This window comes from Coturnix japonica, chromosome 4 (assembly GCF_001577835.2).
Source record: "Coturnix japonica isolate 7356 chromosome 4, Coturnix japonica 2.1, whole genome shotgun sequence".
In the NCBI taxonomy this organism is placed as follows: domain Eukaryota; kingdom Metazoa; phylum Chordata; class Aves; order Galliformes; family Phasianidae; genus Coturnix; species Coturnix japonica.
Window position 1 is genome coordinate 63,155,996 of NC_029519.1, and position 16,667 is coordinate 63,172,662.

The 16,667-nt window shown below is 39.1% G+C and overlaps 1 protein-coding gene across 3 annotated transcripts in view; it reads right to left on the reverse strand.

Annotated features, from left to right (window-relative positions):
* The window catches only part of NWD2 (NACHT and WD repeat domain containing 2), a 47,320-nt gene that overhangs the window by 26,466 nt on the left and 4,187 nt on the right, over positions 1–16,667 (reverse strand). For all 3 annotated transcript variants that reach the window (XM_015862511.2, XM_015862508.2, XM_015862509.2), the window contains exon 2: positions 1,957–2,045. In XM_015862511.2, coding sequence (XP_015717997.1) covers positions 1,957–2,045 — 89 coding nt within the window. The remainder of the gene's footprint in view (positions 1–1,956; positions 2,046–16,667) is intronic.

The following is a 16,667-nucleotide window of genomic DNA, read 5'->3' on the forward strand; positions in this document are numbered from 1 at the left end:
TCCTGGAACGTATTTCACTTAGGTCATGATTTGTCATGCAGAGGGTGTCTCAGGACAGCCTATATTTTAACATCGTTGTGGCAGTTTAACGTGAAGCTGCTCATGTTTGTTCAGTACAGGATCAGTTAACAGGATGGAAAGTTACGTGTTACGCTCTGTGGAGGGAGATACAAGTTTATCACTTTATCTGAAAAGTACATATTACTTTATGGGCACCACTGCAGTAAAATCTGCAGGCTGGACTTTGCATACTGAGGTAAGAAATACAGTGTATCAGGAGTGGAAAAGGCAGAAATGACCCTCTCCCTTGGTAACTTTGTGTGCAAGTTTTCCTACTTCCCTTCCTCAGCAGTGTGGTAACTTCCTAGCTGTTTCCAGAAACGTATCAGTGGAGCTGTCTCTTACACCTCATATTACATATGGATTCTCCTGATGTTGAAACTGTAAGATAAAACAACTGATTCTGTGAATACTGTCTAGAGTAAACTCAGTTATTCCTCCCCTAAAGGCTACGTTACAATCCATCTGAAGACAGGCATGTTTTTTTTTGGTTCTTTTTTTGATACAAAGAATTCAACAGACTATGATTTATTTGGAGGAGACATTTTCCTCCTGTCAGACAAGTCTCCTCAAAAATGACTCCAAAATTAAGATACCGAGAGAGTTTTTATTGGCATTTTCTGTGATTATCATGCAGTGGTAGCAAGAAAAAATGTTTCCTCATTTTAGTATCTTTTGATATTCCTTGTGTATACCACTGCAGCTTGGGCTTCCCAGTCAGCTGATGAACTAAGATCTTCAAAGTAAGTTCTTTTATAGCCTTAATCAGGAATCTCTGTTATTTACTACTATGCAGACTCAACAACTCCATTGCGACTCAGGGAATTAAGACCAAACACCCTAATTCAGGAACTTGTTATTTTGATTAAAAGCCAGCTGAATGTACGAATAACACTGTGAGGGACAGGATGCTGTCTAAAAGGCATTAGCTTGCTAACAAGTGAGCTAAACTCTGGAGAGCTGAGTTTTGGGGGTCATTTAGATGGGATGGTAATATTAGTATGTGAGAAAGACTTGAAGATTTATGATCAGATTTTTTAAAAAACTGAACATTTTTACGACATTGTGAGTTATATTTGTTACTCTTAAAAGAGAGCTCATTGCAGGCCAGCTGACATAAATGGGTCCAATTAACTTTACTGGACTATGAATTTGGCTATACCTGACTTAAATCTACCAGTGATTTTACTGTGAAGCCAAATTCAGGCACTTTAAATCAAATGCATCTGTATTTTTTACTAATTGGATCTATCCAAAGATGTCTACGGGTCTTCCATTACACAAAGTAAAACCTGAATGGACTGAAGCAATAGGAATTTTATGGTTGACACCAAAGGAAGCAAATTCTACAGGACATAATCAAAATATGAATTTTGTTGAGATGTTCCCCATTCAATTCAGTTTTTAATCAGTGTTTCAGTATTCACCTTGTTATTTTCCACGTGATAGTGGAAAACGAATCCATAGGTAGATATAACAACTATAAAACAACACAGATGGTGCAATGCAATGCCGATGATGTGAAACAGAAAATATTTTGCAGGGGTGACATTAACCTCAGTATACAGAGCACAGTAACTCAGCTCTGATATTATTTATTCTTGAGTACAGAGGTGGTTTGATTAAATTCCTGATGTGAAGGTGCCACTTTGTTCCCATACTGCTTTTTCCACCAGTGAGTTTTTTCATCTGTTCAGGATTTACCTCAATATGCCTGTAAAATAATTCAAGTGCATTGGTGCAATACAATTAACGTACAAAATACACTTTTCTGTAATTTTATATTTTAATAGTAGTAAGGCAACAATTACAGCATTTAAAAATATTATCCATTCTAAATACAGTGAATTGCAAGAAATTGTGTTCAACTTAACACAAAGATTCAATAAAACTTACCTGAAATTCCAGCCCATAGTTTTCCCTGCAGAATTCTCTCAGCTTAGGATACACATGCTCTCTTAGGGCACTCCTTTCTGCTATGGTATCTGTGTTGGAAAAAAAGATGTTACAATATTTAAATGAACTTTCTTCTTCTAGTCAGAGATACAGACTTATTACATAAAAAGAGCCCTCATAGACACATACTTGTAGTGGAAATCTAGTACTGGGATTTGATTTCCCGTCTCTATGTTGTACTTTGTTCTTTTTCACACAAATGACTTTGTGTGTACAATGGTAGCCCCTATAGTCATCTTCATATTGCAGTGTGTATTTCAGAATAGTGCAGCTGAATTAATTTTGCCATTCAACAGTAAGAATTTCTTTACCAGTTTGACTTCTATTTAATTCTTACAAAGATAAATTATACTAATTAGAAACACTGCAGAGCAAAGAAATACACACAAAAAAATGTATTTAGAAATAAATTAAAAGCATTAATTAATGGCATTGTGTCAAATGCTATCACTTTCTTCAACAACTTCATTTTGATAGCACTATAAAAGGAGGAAGGAAATGACAACATCTTATTTATGGTATCTTTGGATCCTGATGATTCCTGCTACCGCACTAAATGTACAGCTCTGACATCTTCATCCTACTCTCACCATGCAAAACAATGGTTTTTTTGATAACAAATTACAATACAGTAACTAGATGTAAGAATTAAGTTACTTTGAACATGTTCATATGAGGCACATAAGAAGCATACTGCCAAATTTGAAATAAATTTTAGTACAGAGAACTTGTACAGATAATAAATTTTATTGTCTCTCCAAATAAGATTAAGATATGTGATGGATTATGTAGGTCTACATTGTGACCAGTGTTGAGTAAATTAAGACACAAATGGATGACACTGTTGCGAAGTTATTTGCAAAAATAAAGCACAACTGTTGTTAAACAGTGTTACATTATGAATGATGGAGAACATCTACTGCAGTTAAGGTGACATTTGTACAACAGCAGTGATACAAAATAATTGGTTAAATCTGCAGTGCAAAGCTTCTGTGCCTCCAACCTGAATGCTGCAAATAGGACAGGCCTTCTGAGCTGCTTGAGGAGGAGTATGGCCCCACTCCCTCTCATCACGCTACCCTCTTGGCAAGTTTTTTTCTCCTTGGCACTGGAGAGGCCACACCAGGAGTGCTGTGTTTTCTGGGCACACAAATCAGGAGGATGAGCAAGAAATTGGAGAGGCTACTAAGATGGTCAAGAGCACAAAGCCTGCAAGTGGCTACTGAGGGATCTGAACTTGATTGGTTGTGCAAAGTGGAAATAACCTTGGTCTACAACTACAATGATGTAGTTTAAAGATAGTGGAACCAAGTATTACAGCTTGGGAAGTTCATGTGGGCATAAGGAGAAGCTTTTTATTCTGCAGGTGGGTGGTAAATCACTGCAGTCAGCTGCCCAGGGAGGCTGGAAATCCCTGTCCAGGAGTTTTAAAGTCTCAACTGGACAAGCCCATTGTTGGCCAGGTCAATGTTGGCAGCACTTCCAGAGCCCTGATGGCCTCATGAGTCCCTCTTGCAACCAGCAATCTAGTCCCTCAGAAGAACCCATAGGTCTGGCTTCATCATCCAGTGTACAGTGCTTGGGAAGATTTCTGCTACTGTTTGTACCAGAACAGGCAAAACTATAGAGCAAAATAGCTGGTGCTAAGGATCATGCAGTACATGTTTGGGGGCATTTTACTCCTCACTGAGTTAAATCCTTATGATTATTTGGAGTGCATCAGGTTCTAGAGTTTGCTTCATTTGACATATTTCACATATTTTTTTCTTCCTCTAATAGCCACTGAGGCCCTCTGATCAACCATTGATACAAGATAATAGATTTTAATTTCCCCAGGCAGATCTACCAAAACTCAGTGTTGTATCAAAACAATTAGGAACACTGAGCTAAAACAAAATGATTCTTGCCTCTGTATAAACTGAAATTAGTCACAACTATACTTTCATTAATAAGGAAGCACCAACTCACAGGTATGATATGTCCTTACTTAAGTGATCAGTATTAGAGCAGATAGATCATATGTACTAGGGAACTAAAGTAGGCTAAGATGCAGGAAAAGAAAAAATAAAATTACCGAGAAAAGGCAAGAATTAAAAGTGAACATTATTGGCCAATAGATGGGAAATAAATCGCCTGAGGTGTACAGCAGGCAAGATTGCATTCTGCTGCTTTCCAGCTGTGCACACAGGACACCCTGCAGAGCCCCACTGACTCCACTTTCAGGATGTGGCGTTGCTCCCTGTGGCATTACTTGTAGAAGCTTGCTCCGAAATGAAACAACACATTGCAAGAGCAGTGTAATGTTTCTAATGCCTTATAAATCAATCAGAAAGAGACAAAACCTTCCTTCAACTAGAATTGTACTCTGGGCAAGAAACTCAGCATACCCATCATGCATTTTTATTCCTACCTCCAAGTTTAATGGAATGTGATTATCTTACTGAAGTTTGAATGTGTTGACTACATTAATGGAATTGAAGAATTCCTGTATTCATAATGATTTGTGAAAATTTGATGAAACTGAATTACAGCTAGTTAAGATGAACTGCAGTAATTAGTATGGATGGCAGATAAGCTACTTTAATTAAATAAAATCTAATCTGATTTACTCTGACAGCAAATCTGTGAAGCTGGCAGTTTCCAACAAGGATGTCACAGAGTCAAATTCCGCCTTCCAGGATGCTGCAGTCGATGAACAGATTAGCTGCATGACATTCTGCTAGCAGACAACATGAGCTGTGAGAGAAGCTTTATGCACCTTCTAATTCTGATTCTTTGAAATCCAAATAATTGCCCACAATGAACCATAGGAAGTCTGTATTTGCAAAAATGTAAGGAAAGTTTTTTTTTTTGTTTTTTTTTTTTTTTTAAAAAGACCTTAAGCCCATCTCCAGTGTTTAATAAATAATGGCATTGTCTTATGTAAGACAGTAACTAGGTGAACCCATACCTTTCCTACAAGCTTTTGCTGACTGCTGCCTCATGAGCCACACCGTCCTGCCCAGCCCTATATCTTGCCCTAGTGCAGCCTTAACCTTTTGTTTGTCTTTGTAGTTAGAAATCCATCTTTTCTTGACAACTCTAAGGCAGAGGACAGGCTCTTCCCGACTTGCCACATGGACACTGAGTGAAATACCCTGGCTGGCTCCAGCAGGCTCAGGTCTATTGGAAACCCTCAGAAACCAGTCACTTGGATAAGGCATGCTGCCAGAGCCTCCCCCCCCCACCCCCAGGCTCTCACTGCATTCTCAGCACACATCTGAGGACTGCACTGAATTAGCACGCACGCTTTTACAGCCTTTCTGCCAAGTAGTAGGCAATCACTGTTTAAGCACGACTGTGTGTGTGAGGTGTGATTTCTGAAGGCTTCTAGCTCAGTCAAATCACTGCCAGTTTTCATTAGAGTACTCCAGGGTGCTGCTTCTCACTGTGAACTATTTCCATGCCAAAGCTTGACCTTCAAACACAAGCTGTTTTCCTATTAAACTCGCTTCCCTTATTTTCAGTAGGGAAAGTACATATTATATTCTCATGTTAGTAAATAGATGATGAGTATGTACAAACAGTCACCAAACATTAATCTCTGGGATAAAATATGTCATGGGAAACAGCCCGGTTGAAAATTTCAAAATATACATGCAAACAAATGGAAAGAGTTAACACTGAAACCCTGTGGAAATCACGCTTTTCCAGTTTCTCTGCCCTCAGCCTGCATGCTACCCAACCTCTGCCCTCACTGGTGGCTGCAGTGGTGGAGTCATTCCCCAGCTGCATTTCCAAGCAATGGAAATGTTGCTTCAAAGCATGGGCTGCAGTCACACTTTTATTTGATCAAGGCTTGACACAGCTCTGTGAGAAGGCTGCTCAGCACCATCTTGTTATTGTGTGCTTGCATGGTATTGTTTCACCTCTGGTCGGTCACCCAGGGAACTCCCTGTGTACACAGAAGCAGCAGCTTTCGTGTCCCTTCTCTGTGCTCTATGTCTCAGTGCGTCACAGTGTGTTGGTACAGAAGAAGCTCATCAGGAGTCCCGGCCTCACCTCTTTCACAGCCTGCTTCTTTGCTTGCTTTGCTCATAGCGTAATCATGACATATAGGTTTACTTTAACACAATTTTTGTGCATTTCTGGAAGTCTAGGACCCTGAATGAGTAGTGGACACATTAAACTGGTTTTGAGTGCATATCCACTTAGAGATCTACCTATCTGCTTCTCTTAACTATCCTAAATGCTTATATTTGCCAGGTCGGTGGGATAGATTTTTGCCATGGGAACTTTTAAATGCATTACAGTACTAAAAATGCCAGTATTGTATAACCTTTGTCTATAACTGCACTGAATATCCATGAATTATCTAAAGATATTATGCAAATAAGGTTAAAAATTACCTACCAGCAATCGTAAGGAAGTGGCTGCCAAACTTCTTAATGTTAGTATGCTCCTGTCACATCCAACTACTCAACTGAATTATTCGTTTTACACGACCTCTTTTTTTTTTTAAAAAAAAAAAAACTAATACTGCACAATAGCATTGCATATTACCCCTGTAACTAAAAGCTCTGAATATCAATGGTTAACAAATGTCCCTAAATATTGTGGAAAACTTGTCTCTGAAAATAATACCATAATAATAACTCATTTGCATTTCTATAGTGCCTTTCATCTGAAAATCTCAGAGCACTTTGCAAACAATGAGTTTGAATCATGTAGCTGCTACAGAGGTAAAAACGACTTGAGTTTCCCAGCATCCCGACTTCCTACAAAATTAACTCTAAAAGCTGTTGGCATTTCCTTCCCTTGGGATTTTTATGCATGGAGAGCATTACAATGTGCATTCCAAGCTACCCAGGGCTCTTTTTAGATAGACTGTGAAAGGAAATGGACTGGTTTAGGTTATCTCTTTCAAAGAGCCCTTTCTGAACACCACTGCCAACCCTCAGTTCTCTACCTTCAGGTCTTCAAAAAAGGGGAAAGAGCCACTTGGCACTCTGAAGGCCTTTACTTAATCAACCTAATAACCACAATGGCCTGTAACTCTCTAGGTGCTGAATATAAAAACACTACTGCAATGGGGAACACAGCTACTTGTCTTAACCCCAGGCTCCCAGTATGTGCAGAATGTGTATGAGTGCTGGACCACAGAGGGGCCCTCAGTTCCTTCTCAGTGCTCTGGCCACCAGATATACTTTATAACAACACTGGTGGCACCTCCCCTTCCTCAGCTGTCTTGATTCATAAAAAATAAACAGAAATACAACAGCTGGTTGAGTACTTGAGACCAAAGGAAAGGCTACCTGGCTTAAACTCAGTCGAAGTATTGAAAAATAACATTGAAATATCAAGTAATCCTGAAGCGTGTCCCTCAATTGCAACAAAAAGACTGAATACAACTACCAAATAGTGATCCACATCAGAACATCTGACCAAGTACTTTTTCCCAACAAAAAATATAACTACCTGAGACAGAATTCAAAGTGTAGGGCATAAGTGGAAGCCTGGAACTCATAGCTGCTCCTTTGTTTTAGTCCCAAATTGAACATTGTCTCATTATAACTGAGATGCAATTTTAAATACATTTATTTGAAGTGTTTCCTACTTTCAGTTCTGTAAGATGACGAATTAAAGACAACATATATAGAACACATACATACTTCTTAGTAATTTTTTTTGTTTGTTTTAAATACAGTTTTTAATAGTCAGCTACATTTCTGACATCTTACAAAACACCCCACTTCTTGACTGCTGATGTGGTCAACCACTGCCACCTATTGGCTTAACAAAAACACCCACCTGTCAATTTATAAATGTTAAAAGAAGAGGCAATTAGTAAAATCAAAGCAGTCGGGACTCACGTTATAATGTGGAAGCTAGGGGAAATATCAGAGTGGAACTGGAGTTACAGAAAGGAAAAGCTGTATCCAAATACTAGGAACATTTCAACAGAAATACTCACTATTCACACAGGATATTGTTCCCAATTTCAAACAAATGTTGTTTCTAAGAGTTCTGATTTTTGTTTTGTGTATATTATGCCTTCACTGAAACAAATTAGGAGTCTGATCAAGAGGCTGGTGAGGTTAGTCGAAAGGTCTGTTATTCCTGGAGGATCTTAAATGAAGTCCTACACTTGTGGCATGAGTTGAAATCCAGCACCTGATAATGTCTTGCTGACTTCCAGGGAATTTATATTAAACCATTCAGTCCTTTAAAAATGGTAAATAAGTACCACATGCTCATGAAATTCGATGGGTAAGGTATTGGTGAGAACTCAGAAGCAGAATTTAATCTCATAACGCATCCTTATATCCAACCTCACATTACACCCTGGGGACACAGCTGCCCTTCTGTGTTCTTCAGGAGAAAAAAAAGAGGTTGCCCTGTAACTGTGCAGATGGGTTCTAGTTTGTAGATTGGGTGCCTTGCATCCGTTGGCTCTGCTGTGTGGTAAACAGTGCAAACGCAAATATATTAGCTTGCAGATGCTAATAAACAGTGTGAAGTTCAGCCGCACTGTGGCTTGAAGGTAGAATCTCTAAGGAAGGAGACCACAGCATTCTGCACACAGCACAAGTGGAAGAATTCAACAAAATCTAATTCTTTCATTTAATAATGCAAACTAGGAAAGCTCTTGAAAACATGACAATTTACAAGCAATTACTGTCATACAATTAAATGATGTGACAGGAGAAACTGAAGACACAGCACATTTAGAGACACCAAAATTAAGTCGGAAAAATTCCTCTGCAGAACATCAAAGCTTATTACAACCAAGCACTGGGAAACAGCAAAGCTTGCAAGGACCAAAATTTGCAACTATAATAAAAATTAATGTGAGAGAAAAACTTCTTCTGAAATCTAAAAAAGGACCTCTGAGTGAGCTGTGCAAAACTACAGAGCAGAAACAATGGACCAGCACAGTAACAAAGACATGCAAAAGTCCTAATTCACTGTAACGTAAAATATGTGGAATTACCTAAAAAAAAAAAAAATAATTAAAAAAGATGTATAATAGTGGAGACTGTTCAGTAGTTAATTTAAGCTGTGCGTATGTTGGAAGCTTTACAGTTTCTTTCTGACATCCCTAGATCAGAGGAAGACAGCTGGGGCACTAACTGAAGTGCGTGAGGTTGGGACACAGTGGCAATCAATGCAACGTCGGATGCCACAGACAGTCAGACTCCCATCTGAGCTACAGTTCCAAGTACTGGGAGCAAACAAAGCAGTGCACTGCAGGTTTCGAGAAGGCATGAGACAGAGGAGAGCCATAAAAAAAAAACAGTGAAAGCAGGAGCCTCAGCTGCTTCATGGCACGGGCCAAAGCAGACCCCTAAAACACACCTCATTTTGAAGAAATTCCTATAGCTACCCCTGCCTGACTTTGCATCTGGCAGCACTGAGAAGCAATAGCCAAGCTCAGCAAGCCCTGTCAGCCTTTGGTAAAGCTGCATCTTCTCCAAACTTTAAGTTCATCATCCACAAAGTTGTAAATCTGGACAAAAAGGGATGAGGCTTGGGTCAAAACAGGACAGCTGAAATCAGGGATAAAAGCTGAAAAATGTGATTATATAGGCTTAAAGAGAAACAGGTGCTGATGCTTACTGCCAGGAATGTAAGGACGAAGCAATACAACAGAAGTTTTCTTTGTAACTGTTTCTTCCTTAGCACTAACCAGGGAAAACTATTAAATAACATCTCAACACAGTAAGAGCAGCACTTGGCTGCAGCAGAAGCAGTTATCAAAGAAGAAACTAAAGAATGCTTCCTGCAAGAGAGAGCAGCTGTAAGAGGGCACAAAGCCCAGAGCAATGGGACTGGCAGAGGGGGGAGGCCAGAAGCCCAGTAGTGCCATGTCTAAAAAGGAGGATGTGACTGATTTCTCCTCCAGCTGGTTCTCGTGCTCATGAGCAATGCTGCTGGACAGCTGTGCAAGGAGACAGGGGTCAAGGCCAGGTAGTTCCCAAATGGACTCATTCTTAGGAATTGTGTGATGCCTGGGGGGAAGCAGTGAGTGACACACACAGGAGAAGGTACTTACAGCACCTCCCTTTTGCCTTCCCAGTCCTCATAATTCATCTACGTGTTATTTTTCAAGAAGATTATATAAGATAGTTGGAAGGGCCATTTAAAATAATTTTTCAAATGCATCTGTTTTTATGATCCAAATATTTTTGTGATGACTTGATTTTACCATATTTTGTTTTTGCCATGATTTTATTAATTATTTTTGTTTTGATAATCACATTAAATTGATGATATATTAAGGTAACAGTAACTCTTTAGTTAAAGAATTCTGAGGAGTTAGTAATTGAACATACACCAATCACTTGCTTCTCTTGAGAAACAGATGTAATCAAAACAACTAAGTTCAATTTCTCCTAAATCAGTACCTTTCACAAGTGCTATACAAAATAATAACAGTTGCAAAACATCCAGATCTGGCATACCAGGTTAATTACTCAGTCACTGAGCAACAGACTGCCTTTCCAACCAGTGCTTTCAAGACACGTTAACAACCCTTCCCAACACTTTGCCTATAGTTTGAAAGTAATTACATTAAGGATTATTCTTATGGAGCAGAATGTGAAAGTACTCAAAGTGTCTATTTCACTCTGTTCCTTTCTGTAGTAAGGCAAGGGGATGTGAAGAAGGCACAGGGGCAATTTTATCTCAGTGCGTATAAGCTGATGCATTCGATCACTGCACTGCTATGGGGATTTTGTGCTCCCACTATGTCACTGCAGCTGCCCTGCAGCAGGAATGTCAGCAGCATATCCTGTGCACCATATAATGCAAATTCAAGTTTTCTATTAGGCCCCTTTGTGTCAAAATGATGTGATCATAAATATTATGTTTCCCATACAGAAAACAACCCCATTAACTAACAATCTGTGCAGAAGCTTGTAGAAAGACAAATGAAGGCTCTGCAATACAAAAGTCCTTTGAAACGCACAGCACAACTATTGCAAATGGACAAGTTTGGAAAGAAACCCAGCATTTAACATTCAGATACACACCGACCTATTAACACGGCGTATTCTGACAGGGGAAATTTGATGGATGGTTCCCCATGAGCCGCAATGACCTTTAAGGGAAGATAACGATCTTTTATGATGCTGTACTCTCAACAGCAGTATAGAAGGTGGTTGAAAGGATGGGCTCAGCTTCATTTCCATTTCTAGCACTGCCAGACACTATCAGTCTTTCTGACTGCCTGTGAAGGCGTTTGTCCCTTGGTTGCAGAACAGACAAAAACGTGCACGATTCTTCCTTTACCTTTTGCACCTACAGACGATTAAACACAATTGAGCCCACAATGGGGGATCTCATCTCTTTTATTTGAAATGATTTTGAATTTGCATAATGACTATGAGAAACTAACTGTGGTATTAATACTAGAATAATACACCAGAGGTGCAAGCACTCAGTGGAATAATATTGCATTATACATGCTTGATCACAGAAAGAATAAAACAAACAAAACGATTAAAACAGGTGGCATGTAAGGAGATTGGTTTTAGTTCTGTTTTCTAAAGAAGAGAAGAATACGTGATGATCTGTGTGTCTTTTACATGTGTCTTCCATTGCCTTTAGAAATATGTAACTCACTGACGGACATTAGAGAGATCTGACAAAATGATACTAATCTCAAATATAATAAAGATCCTGCATGAGAGCAGATCACCAGGTGAATAAAATAAATCCTGTAAATAACTCTCCTACTTCCAAGCATAAATGAATTCATCAAAGGAAAAGCTCTAACATCAACTGCTAGACACTATGAACACCTCTAGTGAGGGAAAGCTTTACCCAAAACATGCTGTCCTTGCAGGATGTACATCCATGGTAAATCAACCTTTATGAGAGTTGACTACTTCCTTTTATTTAGTTTATTATCTAATTCAGTTAATTATCCAGCTTAGTTAATTATTCATATTTTGCTTGGATGCACAGACCAGCTTCCTTACACGGTAAAAACCAGATTTGAGAAGTCTATGAATAATGACATTCACCAGTGCAAATGAATGAAACTCACTCTAAGCAAGGAAATGCTCAGATAATTTTTTTTTAATCTTTGATTTTTTTAATTGACTAATGGGCCTATTTCGTGTCTGTACATTGCTGTAAGCATTACCAGGAGTGCTGTGCGAGCTCTGTGTGGCAGTACTCTGCAAGTCCATCTTCCTGTGTATTTTCTTAACCAGTGCAGAGAGAGTGGAGCTGTCACGATAAGTCAGACCATCTTCATTGAGGAATGGCACAGGTATATCTGAGCCTGCTTCAGGCTTCACCATAGATCCAAAGGCCACAAGAGGTCCCTTCCAGCCTCCTCTTTTTGATTTGCAAAACAATAAATAGCTGCCTAGCAAAAGAACTGCCTGAGGTCCCTTGAACCTCTGTTAGGGTACTGTGATCGCATACCTGGTTTAAATGACCTGACATTTAACTCGACTGCACTTAGACTGCTTAACTCTTTACAGTCCCACAGTGTATCTGACTTGTATTTCAGAGTAAATTATCATACAGAGTTTGCCGATGTCTTGTTAAAACAAATTAGGGGTCATATAAACAGGAATTCAACAGCATTGCAGTAATCTTCATCACTTTGGTCTAATCCATCAAAAATACATTAAATAAATCAAGACCATTCCCAAACAATAATGTGGTTTAATCGTTTTCTTAGTATTTACTGGTAACTGAAAAGGAATCTGAGAACTTAAAAGAAAGCCAACACTTACTGCTCATAGATCTCAGCATCTGAGCTATTTTAAATATTATATGGTGGAAAATGAAGGAGAAAAACAGGTGTTCTCTTGAGAAAAAATAATTTAGTTTAGTCTGAACAGTATAGACCATTCCACAGGAATCCAAATTGTGATTATTAAACAAGAACATGTTTATCCGCTGTCTTCTAGAATCCTTGAGACCTTTATGAAACTGTAGTAGATAAGAAAACATAGAAAGATAAAGTCCTTCATTCATTCTAAGCAAAGCACCTATAAAGCATTTCCTTATTTATTTCTTAGTATGGCTATTTTTACAATCCCGTGGAAATAGGAACATTCAAATAACTCTGTCTTCACAATTTATCTTGCTTCCCATAGACAAGAGTGGACAACAATGGATGATGTACAGCAATGTTTTTGGAAAAAGGTACCTGTTACACAGATATTTCCACTGTTATATTTTTAGGTCTTTTTGTCTTAATATGCACGGTCATGTTCATACAAAATTCCCAGTGACATGAGTAGGATCAGGCATTTCTGTGAGCAATAGTCTGTTTCAAAACGTTCCATCTTTCAAAGGCTGTTGCAGACACCAAGACTAGTGACTGATTAGTGAAGCAATTAGACAAATTCCTGGAAGCAAAGGATCTCACGGATTGTTGAACACAAAGATGTAATGTTTGTCATTTTGTCCTTGTTGTGATCTCATTTTCTTCTGTTGTGCATCTGAAAGTGTCAGTAAGAATACTGGGCTCCTTTAGGCTAAGTCACTGTGTCAGATCTTAGTGCACTTGCCTCTTGTTTATGTTAGAGTACCTCAAGTGCATAACTCTACAGATGTGCATAACCCCTCTCAGCTCAAAGTATTAAATCCTCATGGTTATTTGATGGTTCTCAATCTTAAAAGTGATTTTAATCTAATAAAATTCAGTCAGTGAGATCAGTCAGACAGTGTTAGGGCTCCTGTTATGTTCACTATAAAGTGCCTATGTTGCATAGTCAGGCATCTGTCTCGTACAAAACAAATAAATACTACCAGATAATACATACTGAAACCACTATACTAAATAGACTTTTTGGAGAGTTTGTGCAAGCCATTTATTTTGCCATTAATTTTAAATTTGTGCTTCCATGTGACTCTGAATTTTGATTCCATACTTTCATACAGTACATGCTGTTGCTTCTAGGAAATGCAAGTGCTTTGTAATGACACAAACACACCAAAGGGTGCAGCCTTCAATGCCTGGCCAATAGGGAGCACTACACTGAGGAAATACAACTGGGAGTCATCCGTTCTCATTTCATCTTAATGTTCTGCAAAGTGTCACTCATTATAGTCTTTATATAATAATTTTATAAATAACCTGGCTATACATGCACTGCATGGCTATGTGTCTCAATTCCTGGTTCAGGAAAGGCAACAGAGAACCTGAGGAGAAAGATGGAGATTTACATTTCATGGTTGAGCTTATGAAGGTACCCGACTGCTCAGACAGTGAGATGGACTCTATTAAGAAGCAACTTGACTGTTAACCATACCACAGGTACATACCACTGTACTGATCACTGCAGCTATGCTACCCCAAGCAAACACTAAAAGCAGGCTGTACAACCTCACTTGCCAGGCAACTTGAAATCTCATCTCTTCAGTCCCAGTGGCTGATACATAGCAACAGCATGGCTCTGGATTAAATCAGTGTGGAAATCCTGCCATGTCCTAGTCTTTCTTGCTTGATAGATCTAGTCTGCAAAGAAGACTTTTTCTCAAGATCTGGATCTCATAAAGAATGACTGCAGGTTGTTCAGGCATGTCCGTGCAGAAGTGTCTCACTTCTGGAAATGGGCCTTAGGAGATGGATGTTCATAGAGGAATTTCAAGAGCAGGTCAGAGAAAGATGTGGCTGGGGCAATGAGATGTCCTAAGAGATCATGCAGTACATCTCAGTGCTCAGACAGCAGCACATGCACAAACCCAGCGGGAGCTGGGGGTCCCCCCAGCTTACCTTGCCAAGCTCCCAGCTAGTGGCATGTTAGTCCTACTCCTCTCTTTTGGCTAAAAGAATTGGAGCTAAGAGCCTCTCTTTTACACAGAACCTAACTGACTAAGATTAGGCCAGTGGAGTTTTTTAGTGTTGCACTGGAAGAACCATATTTTAATTTGAGGTTTCCAATCTATCAATTTTTATCCTTCTTTAATTAAAACTTCAGAAAGGTAATAAAGCAGCTGTTCTGAAATATGCTCCCTATATTAAAAGCCACCGGATTTTTCTTTTGCTGAGAGATGCTCCAGGCCCTTCATCATCTTTGTGGCCCTCCTCTGGACTCTCTCCAGCAGTTCCCTATGCTTTTTGTACTGGGGAGCCCAGAGCTGGATACAGTACTCCAGGTGAGACCTGACCAGGGCAGAGTAGAGGGGGAGGATCACCTCCCTTGACCTGCTGGCCATGCTCCTTTCCATGCACCCCAGGATCCCATTGGCCTTCTTGGCCACCAGGGCACACTGTTGGCTCATTATTGCTATCACAAAATACTCTTTCAGTGAATGAAAAATTCATATAAATTTAATTTGTTTCACTTGAAAAAAACTCCTGTCATATCTTGAACTAGAAGTGTAGAGCTGGGGAAGGCACCATGATGTAGCCTGCACATCCCTAACTCTTTACAAGTTTACTTCTGGATAAAATTGAAACCTCCATGTAATGCTCTTGCTTCTACAATAGCATTTAACAAAACCTAGGCTGATCTTCAGTGATGCTAGAACTACAGCTTTGGGTGTTGTTTTTGAAACATACATACTCACAAGAAGATCTAGCAGCAAGTTTGAAAACTATCTATGCTACTTAGAAGGAAAATTACTGGGTTTTTCATAATTTTACTTATTTTTAAAGATGAAAACAACCCAACAAACTAAATAGCTTGATGTTTTTCTAGAAGAGAAACAACCAAACAACAGAAGAAAAAACACAGAAAACTCCTTTGATCTCAGTTTTGTTCTCCAAATGCAGATCCTACCTGGTGAGCATGTGAATGAACATTTTTGTGTATGAATTAAGCAAAAGATCTCAGTGTTTTGCCTTGCACATTTGGTATATTTGGAGCAAATCTTCAGCCCACTCCTTGAGCTACATAAGCCAGTAACTCACAAAAAGAATAGGGGGCTGTGAAAAGCAGATCTTTTCATACAGTTTATCAAGTTTAACTAGTCAGCAGAAACTTTAATCCAACTCAGTCTCCATCCTAGCCCCAAATGGCTGTTTCCTCTAACATGAACAAAAACTTGAGGTTCTTATTAAAAATTGTCTGCTTCTGGTTCAGATCTACCTGCCTTGACCACAAAAAAAAATAAATGTTACAGCCTACATGATGTTTAGTCCTACATCCTCAGGGAGTCAGATCTTACTTTCTATTCAACTATGCTTACAACAAAGGTGGTTCTGTGGCACAGGAAGAAAGAAAAGTTGGCATAGAAGCTGAAACACTGAAAACAGCAAGCTTTGTTCCAAGCTTAATGGACTGTGGGTATCTCTGACCTTTGGGCCTCTTGAAGTAAAACATCAAATCAAGGCCCCCACCAAGACCAGATCCTTGAACCACGCTGAGTTACTCAACTTTGTTTCCAATTTTTGAAGGCTTTTTTTCTCAAGTGTAGCCTGGTTTATAGCTTTTAAACACCACAGTGATGTGTGTCACGTAAATCCATAAATAGGTACAAAGTTAGGTAACTAGAACTAACACTTAGCATGAAAAAAGTCCTGGAGTTATTTGTCTCCACATCTCCGCAACACCTCCCTTGCAATTTTATACACTTGAACATCTGTGTTTTTCTTTAGCTCAGGCATAAATTCCACCCAGATTATATAAAATTGTCATTATAAAGAGACCTTCATGCAACAAATCCAAGGAAGGACACCATATGGTATTTTTGGG